A 12,412-nucleotide genomic window follows, 5' to 3' on the forward strand; every position below is an offset into this window, starting at 1 on the left:
GGTGCAGGCCAACTTTATTACAGTGGATGCTGCAAATAATGACAGGCAGATACACAAATATCAACAAGGAAAAGCAAAGACTTTCAGAAAGCCAGGCGCACACACATACAGATTTGATTCTGTTTAGAGAAGTTCACACAGAAACCACACTGAACAAATGAATAACATCAAACCCACAAAGTAACAAGCTCCTTTGACTACAGAAATAACAAACTTTCTCCTTTTTCCCCCCTCTGTCCTCGCTCAAACAGATCTTCCACCTCAGTGACGCACCACGAGAAACTCTACCCTTATTTAGTTCACTCAGTGCAGGAGGTTTTCCCTCATAATTAACCACCACTTCCACTCCTGTCCTTCTGCCGAACCCACTTCTTTATAGAGAAAATGCTGACCAAGATGTGGCTAATGGCTCCAGTTCTGAACCGTGGACCAGTTGACCCATACTGGGGAGGGAAAGATGGAGAGGAGTCAGCAGCAGCATAAAAAATATATAAATGACACCCAGGAGAGGAGACTCCCGGGGGGGGCTGCAGAGCTGCTGCTCCCTTTGAAGAGGTGGAGAGAAAAAAAGTGTGACGAAGGTGAATGTGTGTGCACCTGAGAATTAGTGTGTGTGGTTGTGTTGTATGCCCATGTTAATGAAAATGCATAGACCAACAGTCCTGGAGTCAAATCAGTATTGCATCGCTTTCTTTCACGATTTGGACACAAAGCCACATGATAGTTTGTAGAAAAGTGAGTCTGTAAAGTGTATGGCCATTATCACTGGGCTGCAAAAATATTCAAAGTAACATTTGATTGTTTTTTCACCTTTAACATCAGTGCATGTCTGTTATCATGTGTGCGACCAAAAGTACATTGTCTTCTGCAATATGCAGTTGTATGTTGATTGTTTGTTTGATGAACAGCATTTACCAAGGTCATTCTGCCCCAGGAGAGAAGACATACAAAAGATTAATCAAATTGTTGCTATTAATAGTTCCATAAGAACTTGAACACAGTGTACAATGTTGATCAAAACAGAATTTGATGGGTTGTAAATCATTTGAAGCTTATATATGATTGAAAATATTGCAAAGACAAGGAATCTAAAAATGCTGAAAATGTTGTTTAATGTTCACTTTGAGTCCATTTTAAAGTAGGCATAAAAAGGCAAACATAACCAGGGTTCGCACCTTCAGTAGGTACAGGAGGGATACAACTGCAGAGAACTCTCTCTCTCCCTCACTCTCTGTGTTTCACAGCAAAATGTGATCACAAAGGTGTTTTTCACTTGAACCTTGCAACAGCAGAACAAACTAGTGATGTGTCGGTCATTAATGACTCGGCTCCAAGAGCCAGCTCTTGTACGTGAACAATATGAGCCAGCTCTTGTTTGAGAGCTGAATCCAGAATAACAGAACAGATATAGGGACGATCTTCACCACTCAGCCACAAGCACACCACTCAACACTCACTGACTGTTGAATGCTATGTCAAAGTGTGTGCCTGCGACCAATTGGATGAAGGTATGTTTATTGTACCCACAGTTAATAATCAAAGTAAAACACATGCACACATAGCAGGCTTAGGGCCAAACATTCCTACATATGTCATGACGAGCCATTTGGGAGAGCTGGACTTCACTGCTGAGCTGAGTCTAATGATCCGGATTATTAAAATGGGCCAACATTCCCATCATTAAAACAAATTTGTGCTTGTAATCAATCTCTGACAAACAAATAATGATAAATAAAGAAGATGTAATAAATTCCCATGAGGTATTTCAAAGAACGTACATATACAAATCGAGTCACATAAGTTTACAGATACCTTGACTCGTGACCTCCATAATCTCATGTGGTCCTGCCAAAGCAGCAACCTGGTCTGCATGAGGAGAGCAGCAATAAAACATTAAATATTACTGACCAGTCCTCATTTTAAAATCCAGACTACTAAAAACAAAGAATTCAAAGAGAAACAAAAAACAACAACAAAAGAGTGCACAAGTATCGAAGGACTTTACTTTATGACACTTCAAAGAGGATCATCAGTGTTGTTGAGTTATCAGGAAGAGTTTGTGTCTTGTATTGACAAAGAGGATACCTCATCTTATAAAAGTGCTTCAGTTTAATTAAGAGAACAGACTTCTTCTCCAATTAGGGAGTTTTACAATTTCTTCCAGCCTGAGTTTTAAAGGTGAGAGTTCTGCTTTTTACCAAAACATTATGATTCATTTTTGTGCTATGATAAGTGTTTAGCAAGACAAGATAGGTTAAGATAGACTTTATTTTTCCTAAGGGAAATGTACCCTCAAATCTAAAAAAAAAGGTACTGGCTGGTGTTTATTACGAATTATTTTATGATGTATGATGGAGTTTAATATGCTTTTGACGTAAATATCAGTCATGTTCTGAAATCCCTAGCATAACCCAATGTATTTTCCCATTTCATTAGTCAATTAAATCTCAATCTGAGACATGTTACTGGCTGAAATAACCATGTATAATAGATTGTAAGGGACAGATCTGACAGTAGATTAAGTCTCAGTGGACCGTAATAAGTTTTAATGTGTTTACTTTTTTGGCAAAGGACCCTTCTGTCACTGATATTTTTCTGCTGGCCTCAACATTTTTCATCATCCCACTCAGGTTTTTCAAAATGATATCTGGTTTGTCCTCTGCCCTCAGTCTGAGCCCATGTGAATGCAATCAGTAACACCTTTGGATAATCGTCTTAACCTGGCACACCATTCCTGGACCTTTACAAACACATTTAGCTGGGTGAAAGCCCAGTGCGTGATGGGAACTGTGCAGCAAGTTTTTCATTCAGGCCGTCAGTCTTCTGTGAGCATTCACCCAGATGGATTTGGTTTAACTCGACTCTAGTGGACAAATAAACTGCTCAGACCACTGCAAACCAGTAATCGATGCCCTTGTTTGGGTTTCTCTGGGATTCATTATTATATATTTATATATTCAAACTAGGGCTGTCAAACATTTTTTTTAATCATAATTTATTGCATGATTGCAGCAATGTCTGAACTTCTCAATGGGTTATCATGTAGTAGGTAGAGATATGGAGTGTGTTTAGGTCAGAGAAACACAGGAAACAGGTGTACCGTTGAGGCTCTTTAATAAGATACAGGTATGTGGAAGGTACATACAGGTGCATCTCAATAAATTAGGATATCATGGAAAAGTTAATTTAATTATAATAATAATAGTTAATAATAGTTTAATTTCAGTAGTTCAATTCAAAAGGGAAACTCGTATATCATGTAGATTCAGTACACACAGAGTGAAATATTTCAAGCGTTTATTTACTTTAATTGTGATGATTATGGCTTGCAGTTAATGAAAACTCAAAATTCACTATCCCAAAATGGTAAATATAACATAAAATCAATAAAAATTGATTTTAACACAGAAATGTTAGCCTTCTGAAAAGTTTGTTCATTTATATGCACTCAATACTTGGTTGGGGCTCCTTTTGCATGAATTACTGCATCACTGCTGTGTGGCATGGAGGCGATCAGCCTGTGTCTGAGGTGTTATGTAAACCCAGCTCGTCTGCGTTACTTGGTCTGGCGTCTCTCATCTTCCTCTTGACAGTTCAGATTTGGGGAGTTTACTGGACAATCAAACAGAGTATAGTATGATGGTCATTTAATCAACTTGTGGTACTCTTGGCAGTGTGGGCAGGTGTAGAGTCCTGCTGGAAAATGAAATCAGCATCTTCATTAAAGCTTGTCAACAGAAGAAAGCATAAAGTGCTCTAAAATTTCCTGGTAAATGCGAGCGTTGAGTCTTGACTTTAGAAAAAATAGTCGACCAACACCAGCTGATGACATGGCACCTCAAACCTTCACTGATCATGGAAACTACACTAGACTTCAAGCAACTTGGACGTGTTTCTCCGCTGTTCCTCCAGACTCTGATTCCTTGATTCCCAAATCTGAAAAGAGAACTTCGGACAACTGAGCAATAGTCCAATTCTCTTGATGCACTGACTCCAGCCTCAGTTCACTTCTTGTGAAGTCCCTCCAAGTTCTTAAATAGGTTTTGCTTGACAATCCTGTCAAGTTCTTCTGGATCCATCCATCCATCCATCCATCCATCCATCCATCCATCCATCCATCCATCCATCCATCCATCCATCCATCCATCCATCATCTTGACCGCTTATACGGTTTGGGGTCACAGGGGGCTGGAGCCTATCCCAGTTGACTTCGGGCAGAAGGCAGGGTACACCTTGGACAGGTCGCCAACCTATCACAGGGCATTTCTGGAACTATATAATATAGAAGTTTCACTTTTTGAACTGAACTACTGAAATAATTATCTCTTCCATTATATTCAAATTTATTTAGATGCATCCCTATGTGTGGTAGATATGATAGATATGTGTGGTTCTGGAATTAATTAACATACATTCACTGTTTTTTCTTTTGGCCATTACAATGACTACGAAATTAAACACAATGGGTAAAATAAATTACAGGTAATGTGTTTAATATTCACAGTGTAATGAAATAAAATCCTGCAAACAAAAGTGGCTTCAGCTGGTAAATTGATGTATCAATTTAGGACAAAAAATGTGTGGAAATCAACACCTTCTGCTGGGTTGAATCATCCTAGTCCACAATATACTATCAAGGGACCTAATCAGACTTAAACAATATCTCAGCAAAGCAAATATACAACATAACAGCATGTAACTTACAGCTAACATATTACAACATTTTCAGCAACAGGCTCATTAGCTACAGTTATTAGCACAACAAGTACTACTCGGCTTTCAAGCTCAATTTAGCACTCTTAACTAACATAAAGAGTAATTTGCCTGTTTGGTTACTCACTTTAATCAATCACGCGCTTTACCAAAGGAGAGGAGGAAAAAGGTAACAGCACACACGCTCCTGTAGATGCTTCTAACTCAGAGAATTTGCCTTCTTGCTATCCACTGCTTTGATGATGTAATCCACTCGCGGCAGCTACAGCAAACGAAGAGGGACATAAAGCTCTCGCAGAGGGGCTTTCTCACATCCACAGTTACTTCACAAAGAGGAGAATAACGCCCACACTGGATATTTTGCTGCAGAGATGCCTGGATTACTTTTGTGAGGGGGAGGAGGGCTCTCTCAATCACCTGTGTGCCAACATGTGGTGTGTGAGAGTGTTACTGTTGGTATCTCAGGTCAGATTGACAACAAAAAGCTTTGGTCTTGGCGAGAGAAGCATCTGGCGAGGCTTTGAAGCTAAATGAAGACAGCCACATACAGCTTCAGTTTCTTCGTTGGGTGTACATAAATGTTTCTTTTTTTTACACCTGCTCTGTAAAAAAGTGTTCAGTAACATCAAACTAAGATAAAAAACAGAAGGCAAACAGTTACCTAAAAACAATAAATGCTGAAAGTTATAGAAAACTCCCATGATCATTCGTTGTATGCACGTTGTAGGCACAACTATTTATGAGCACCATTTAGTAACTCAGCACAGTTCCAGGGTTTCACAAAGAAACTAAGAGGTTCTTAATTTATCAGATATATCTGTCAAGGCCACAAACAAATGTGTGCCTCCTGCTCAAGTCTAACATATCTTTTTCTTCACATCATCTCTCTCATTTCTTCACCTCCCTGCCTTTCTTACTTATTTTTTATTCTTGTATTCTCTTACTCTTTATTTATCATATTTCCTAAGTGCAAACTTCAACACTAGCTACAAAGCAGTGAAGATGGCAGCTCATGTGTGACCTTGAGGCCCTGTTCTCCCTCCCTCGTGTGTCCCGTTGTACTTTATTCCAAGAGAAGCAGAGAGATCCATGTCTAAACAGTGGAAAGAATAAAAGCACTTAATGCAGCCTCATTACATAAATGCTCTCTGCTCTTATGAGCTTTGACCACAGCTGAAAATAACACCAGCATACTATGGTCAGTAGTGTGCTGTGGGACTGTGCTTACATCTGATATTAAAGTGAGTTAACAGAGAGGATGACTGAGAGCTGTTAAAGGGTGAGGGGGAGAAAGCTGAAACAATGGAGGAGAGACCTTTTTGGACAGTTTTGGGAGGTTCTGAAGCAAACGCCAAACGTTTTTGCAAAAACATCATCTTTTATTCTGTGTTGTGAATAAAAATCTCATATGAAGGGAAATATTTCTTGTTCAGTGAAATGAGGGGTTTTGAAGTAGGATTGAACACTTGCATGGAACGCTCCATGTCACCATTTGTTTAGCGGGTGAGTACCCTTAAAGGTCTGATCCTAAAATTGCCCCTGGAGGAGGGGATATAGTGTTCCTGCTGGGAAAATATTCATTTTTGAGAAGGAAATATATACAGTATGTATGTTCATATGTAAGACAGAAGGATGAGTGTTTTTAGGAAAATGAAAAACTTTTCCATTTATGAGACAAGATGAACAAAGAGATGAGAGGTCCTGCCTTGTCTGCAATGGTTACCAAAACTGACACAAACCAAAGTTCCTCATGGGAGCTTTGGGCTTTATGAACACTTTTTCTTTTTTGCAAGCATTTAGAAAAGAAAATCTGATTACTCTAATGTGAGATGTTTTTAATATGAGAAAACCGGAGAGAAATGTATTTGCAGGTTGTATTTTAAAGCATTGTTGTTGTTGTAGTACTCATATTGGCCACATGAGGCTAAGGTTAAAAAAACAGTTAAATATAGATGTTAAACTATATTAAATGATGATTATCTCATTCACAAAGGAAAATTATATGTATTTTGGAGAAAAGTGCAAGAGAAACTTTGATATCACTCTCAGAAATATTTGTTTTTCAAATGAAAAGAAAGTCAAGCACAGAAATACTGTTGGTCAAATACTTATTTAAAACTCCTTGTTAATTATAAAAACTGGGAATCAGATTGACATCCATTTTCAGACTCTAAAAAGGATAAAAGGTCTTCTTATTTATTGTTTTTCTGGGCTTCTGTAGTTTACATGAGAGACACTCAACAAAAAGGTGCTCTCTGAAAACTCACCAATGACGCAAAAGGGCTTGCGGGCGAAGCGGAGGCGTCCCTGCCATCCTCTGTAGCGACAGCAGCATCCTGCTGACCAGATACGGATGATGTACTCTAACCCAAAGACCACGATCATCACGAACTCCTGTACAAACACAGAGAGTCAGCAGTGGTTTCAACATGAAGTTTATGATGACATCAGAAACATTATAGGTGATGCAATTGCACACCCCAAAATAGTGCTCTGCCTGCCTTCGTGACACGGTTGCCCACTGATATCAGTCTGATCAGCTGCACCTGTATTCTCAGCTCGTAGGCGGTGGCTCAAACTCAAATGATATGATGGTAAATAGAAATGATACTCTAGTGATATTTTAATTCGGTTTGACTCACAGTACACACACAGTGCTGGTGAGTAACTGCCTCTAGCATAGGGTGACCAGACGTCCCCGTTTTCTGGCGACAGTCACCGTTTTTGAAGGTCTGTCCCCGTGCGCTAAAAGCAGACTACATGGAGGAAAAAAATCTGCCTTTCAAGACAGACTGGATATTGGACTTTATGTTTTAATCGCATTGGCTTGCTTTGTTAACAGAGGAGTTTGCTTGATAATAGCTCAAACATTCAGTCTATTCATCCAGCAACTTCATGTCAATTTTCTTCTCCCTCTTCTTCTTTATTTTCTTCTACTGTTTGCTAGAGGGTCTGCAGTATCGCCTCAAGTACTTCAAGACAGGTAATTTAGGAATCAAAACGCACTGTCCCAATGACAGATTTCCAATTTGATTTCACATATGATCTGATATCAGTGTGTGGCTTACTAGAGGGAAATGATGGGTAGGTGGGGTGTAGGCTTGTTGTTGGATGTCATTAACAAGGTGTCTGCTCCACAGTGTATTACATTCAAACAGTTATCTTGGTCAAAATACTTTAAACTGTAATTGTCTACCCTTTAGTTTTTCAGAGATAACAGAAGTGGGGGTTTAAACCACTGACAGCTGAAAGAAATGTCTCCTGTTTCCATTTCAGAAATGTGGTCACCTTACGCTAGCATTGACATGAAGCGTGTGTATCATTCATCAAAATTATTGGATTGAAAAATACAGTATAAACACTTATTTGGCAGTCCATTAGGTATACGTAACTTAACAAATGATGTCAAATAGATCAGTCCCACAATAGATCCTGCCTTTATGATTGTTATAATGTTCAGTTTAGGTTGAATCAGTGGGGAGGTGGTGATTCAGTGGCCCATATCGTGCTCATCTTGCAACCCAGGGACTCGTCCAAGTCATTTACATAGCATCATTCATGTGCCATTGTTTTTTTAAAGTCATTTTTCCAGGTGTCATATAGCCAAGATCCTATTCCTTTTAACAAATCACATCTGTCGTGATGATTGGTTGACACCACCGTGTAGTCTGCTATGTCTGTCGGTCATATCACAGCACAAATCTATGGCTCTGTGATTGCCTAATCTGACATAGTGACCATCGTGACAGACAAAAAGAATGTGTAATTTGACCTTGGCATTACTGGATATACCAACCAATCAAAGTCACCCAAGCTCCTGCAAAACTGACATGACTTTATCCTGAAATGAAAAAAATGTTCATGACTGTGAAACCATATTGGAATGCTTGAACAGTCGCCTGGTGTGAAGGCTAGGCTTTGGTTTGAAGTCAACAGAGAAATAACATGAAACGTATGCAAACAAGAAGAATAAATGCGTTATATTTTTCAAAGATGTTTTCATTTCAGTGCCAATTATTTGTCGGATGGTTGTCTAGCTTCTTACCAGGATGAGGAGACAGTAAGAGGAGAAGTCCTGATGAGTGGGGATTGTTGAGAACACAGAGAGGACCAGGCAGCTGAAGACCAGGATGAACCTACACAGAAACAACAGAAAAACAAAGCACACAGTCATAAATACAACAAACACACAACTGGAATCAAACTGAATGACATCAATGGTGGAAACAACTAAAACCACCACATTGACCAGCAGATCAAATCTTTATTTCCACTGGTCACAAATATGCTCTTCATCAGAGCTGTCCATGGCTTTTTCCTCTGTGACAAACTCTTGAACTTGCTCTGGCACTGCACGAGCACCACACAAACGACCTGGCAGCACAATCACAGACTTTATTTCCTCTCAGCAGTTGACCATGAACCCGACTATTATTCAATTTCCTCAGATATCGAGTTAATCATGCTTGTTTGTGTAACATGATTTGCAAGAAACAAGCAGTGAAATGCGGCTATTGGAAAACAAGCAACATCCGACCATTTCCACACTCTGACTGTCGCTCCCTCGCCAGGAAACTGTATCTTCATAACCATAACATGTTTTTTCCATCACGTAAAGATATCAGGCTCCTGATGCTGAACACTGAGAGCACATCTGTGTTTTATCATCTCAGATCTCATCTGGAGCCGACTCTGTGCACTGTCTCTTTAATGCTGTCCAAGGAGAGGCTTAAATACAGCACGCAGCTTTTTTAAGTCATGTCCTGCTTCATGTCTGCACAGGTACACATTAATAATTCAAACTGGAGCTCTGACCTTTCAGACCCTAAATTTGTTATCCACTTTCACTTCAAAAGGGGCAAACTTCAGTCTCTAGCTACTGGTTTTAGAACAAGGTGAGCAAGCACTGAGCCTTGTCACAGAAAACAGATGCCCTTGTGCATTAAAAAAAAAAAAACATAATAAAAGAGATAAGAGCGAACGAGGGGGAAATGAGCTTAAAGTGTCTATGAAGGAGGGCAGAGTGTTAAGGCTATTATTCTCTGCCAGTTGGACCTCTTACATATTGCTGCTTTGCTGCTACTCTGTTGTTTCAAGTACTATTATCTTAAATAGATTGATAAGAGCAGCTTAGGGGCCTGTGTCCACATACAACATTTTTTGTATTGGTTGCGCCCGACACCTCAATTTCAGAGTGCTCTCACTGGTGTTTACTGTTGCCAGGTTACAAATGTTGTCCTGCTGCTCTTCTGCTTCCCTCAGTACTGGCTGTATAGTCTGTTTTGCAGTGCTCTCCATGCTTCATATTTGTTCTAAAAATCCTAGTATCCGGCCCCTAAGGTCATCAGGTGGAAGTCTTTTATATGTTCCCAGAGTCAGATCAAAGTCTGGTGAGGAGGCCTTAAGTTAGGAAGGCAGGCAGTTTGTTCCTGTCACACACATTTTTTGATAACAACTATAAGTACTTACAGGCAGAACTGTGATGGGTAACTGCTGCCTCAGTACTAGTGCATATGGGTTACAATAAGAAGAAAGAAAACTCCAATTATTTGGACACTTTGACTATAAAGTAAAACATTGCTTGGCGACAACAAACATACATCAATAAAGTACCAAAATGTAGTGATTTTGATAAAATGTCATCATTGCTAAGACGACATCCGCTGTAGAGACTGGGGACTCCATTTACTGTCAGCTCCTTGGTGTCAGAGTGACCTCAGATTATCACAGAGCTGAAAGGAAGTCGTTCACGCCCTGAGATCAGAGCTCTATCAGAATAAGTCAGTGTTTTAAGGATGCCTGTGAGAAAATGGTGGGTGTGTAGGGTCCCATAGCCTCCAGCGCAGTACAGGGCTGTGCTTCTGCCGACCCAGTCGAGCCCTCTTTGACATCTTAAGAGTCAAAACTGAGGTCAAAATTTTCCATAAGTCATTAAGGCTGTTATTATTTCTCTGCTCATGTTCTCTTCCTGCTCTGCCATACGACTCAGTGAGCTGCTGGAGGTTCAGAGAAAAAGAAAAGCACAAAGTATCAGAAGTTTGAGGTTTGCTCTGTTGACATTTCTAAAAAATTGAATAAAGGGATACTGAATGGAGGAAAACATGGAGTGATGAGCATTGTGTTGCTGTCAGCAGAAAAGCAAGCTCCTTGTCACCAACACACCTACGCCTCTCACACTTACCAGGAAAATTACAGAGTGACAATCAAATCCCTACACCCAAAACCAAACCTCTGTTTCCATTTTGAATATATTTACATAGAGAGTACAGAACAACTGAAGCAGACACTAACAGCACCATTAAGCTCTCAGAAAAGTTCACTAATTAATCACACAAACCAGAGTACTCAGCCAGCCTTTGACCCTGTGTGTCACGATGCGTTGTGCTTATATGTTGAATTAATCTGGAGTGCCTCACTCTGCACTTCCGCTCTTAACCTTACTCAGAGCTGCAGCTACAAAAATTAAGCCGTCTTACACGCACACACGCACACACGCACACGCACACACGCACACACACACACACACACACACACACACACACACACACACACACACACACACACACAAATGCACATGTGCACTAACAAAATAGAGCAGTCTGTTGTTACACTCATTCACCTTTTCTGAAGCACCATGCACCCTCCTCCCCCTCACAAATAAACAGGAAGACTCTGCACCATCTGAGTGTGTGGTGATGAAATATGATTTCTATCATGTATGTCACTGATATATGTCAGAAATTGTGATGAAACACTCAAGAGCTGACTGATGTTTATACAATCCATAGAAATAGTACAATCATTTAAAAACTGCATAAATATCAGGCAACTAACTGTAGGGTAAGTGTTCTTTCTACAACAACTAAGAGACAACTAGGGGAAAAGTTACCTCTGTGAATGTTCTCAGGCACACAATAACAATGATAAAATTGATACAAAGGAGTTCAAAATGAACAAAAACTAAAGCCAAACACCGCAAAACAACCAAAGAGACTGACAACACAAACACAAAATGAACAAAACTTCACAAAGCAACCAAATAAAGATCCCAAATGATCACATAAAAGTGAGATTATAAGATGAAAGTCATATTCAGCTAAGACACAGATGTACTATGGTTGGAGATTTGAAGAAACTAGGGTGAGAAATGACCATAAAAAGATACCTAATGGTGCACAACATAACAACTACCAATGATAAACAAAGCCACGACAAAGAGACTAAAAAACATTATGAGGTGCAAGACATGCAAAAAGATCATTTAAGCAGCAATGTCCTTGCACAATTAAAGTTTATGAAAACAAAGAACAAAAGAGAAAGATGTCCAGAACGACTACAAAAGGTACACAAAACTGCCCCTATAGTTACAAAGCAACCAACAGGAGACGCAGACTCAATACAATGATGTAAAACAAAAAGGGATACTGTATAACTTACTTTGACAAATATACAATAAACTGAGTTCAACCCCTCATCTGTTCTACTCATGTATTAGTGTATCAGCACACTAATAGAATAAAGAAGCTTCAATGATGAGCACTGATTGAGTTTTTATTGACAGATGATAACAGAAGAAGCTCTCACTCACAGGACATGCTGTCGTGTCCTCTGATGCTGTCCATGGTCCTGAACATGATTCCTCTCCTGCCTTTTCATTGTTGATTTATCATTCTTTTTTTTTTTCTGAGTAAATTACAGG

At 39.6% G+C, this 12,412-nt stretch overlaps 1 protein-coding gene across 2 annotated transcripts in view; it reads right to left on the reverse strand.

The window, feature by feature from the left end:
• Positions 1–12,412, reverse strand: part of kcnq5b (potassium voltage-gated channel, KQT-like subfamily, member 5b) — a 133,275-nt gene that overhangs the window by 29,636 nt on the left and 91,227 nt on the right. For both annotated transcript variants that reach the window (XM_034687772.1, XM_034687770.1), the window contains exons 2-3: positions 8,759–8,849; positions 6,981–7,107 (exon numbers count right to left, since the gene is read on the reverse strand). In XM_034687772.1, the coding sequence (XP_034543663.1) occupies positions 6,981–7,107; positions 8,759–8,849 (218 nt within the window). The remainder of the gene's footprint in view (positions 1–6,980; positions 7,108–8,758; positions 8,850–12,412) is intronic.

Source organism: Notolabrus celidotus, chromosome 7, assembly GCF_009762535.1.
Source record: "Notolabrus celidotus isolate fNotCel1 chromosome 7, fNotCel1.pri, whole genome shotgun sequence".
NCBI lineage: Eukaryota > Metazoa > Chordata > Actinopteri > Labriformes > Labridae > Notolabrus > Notolabrus celidotus.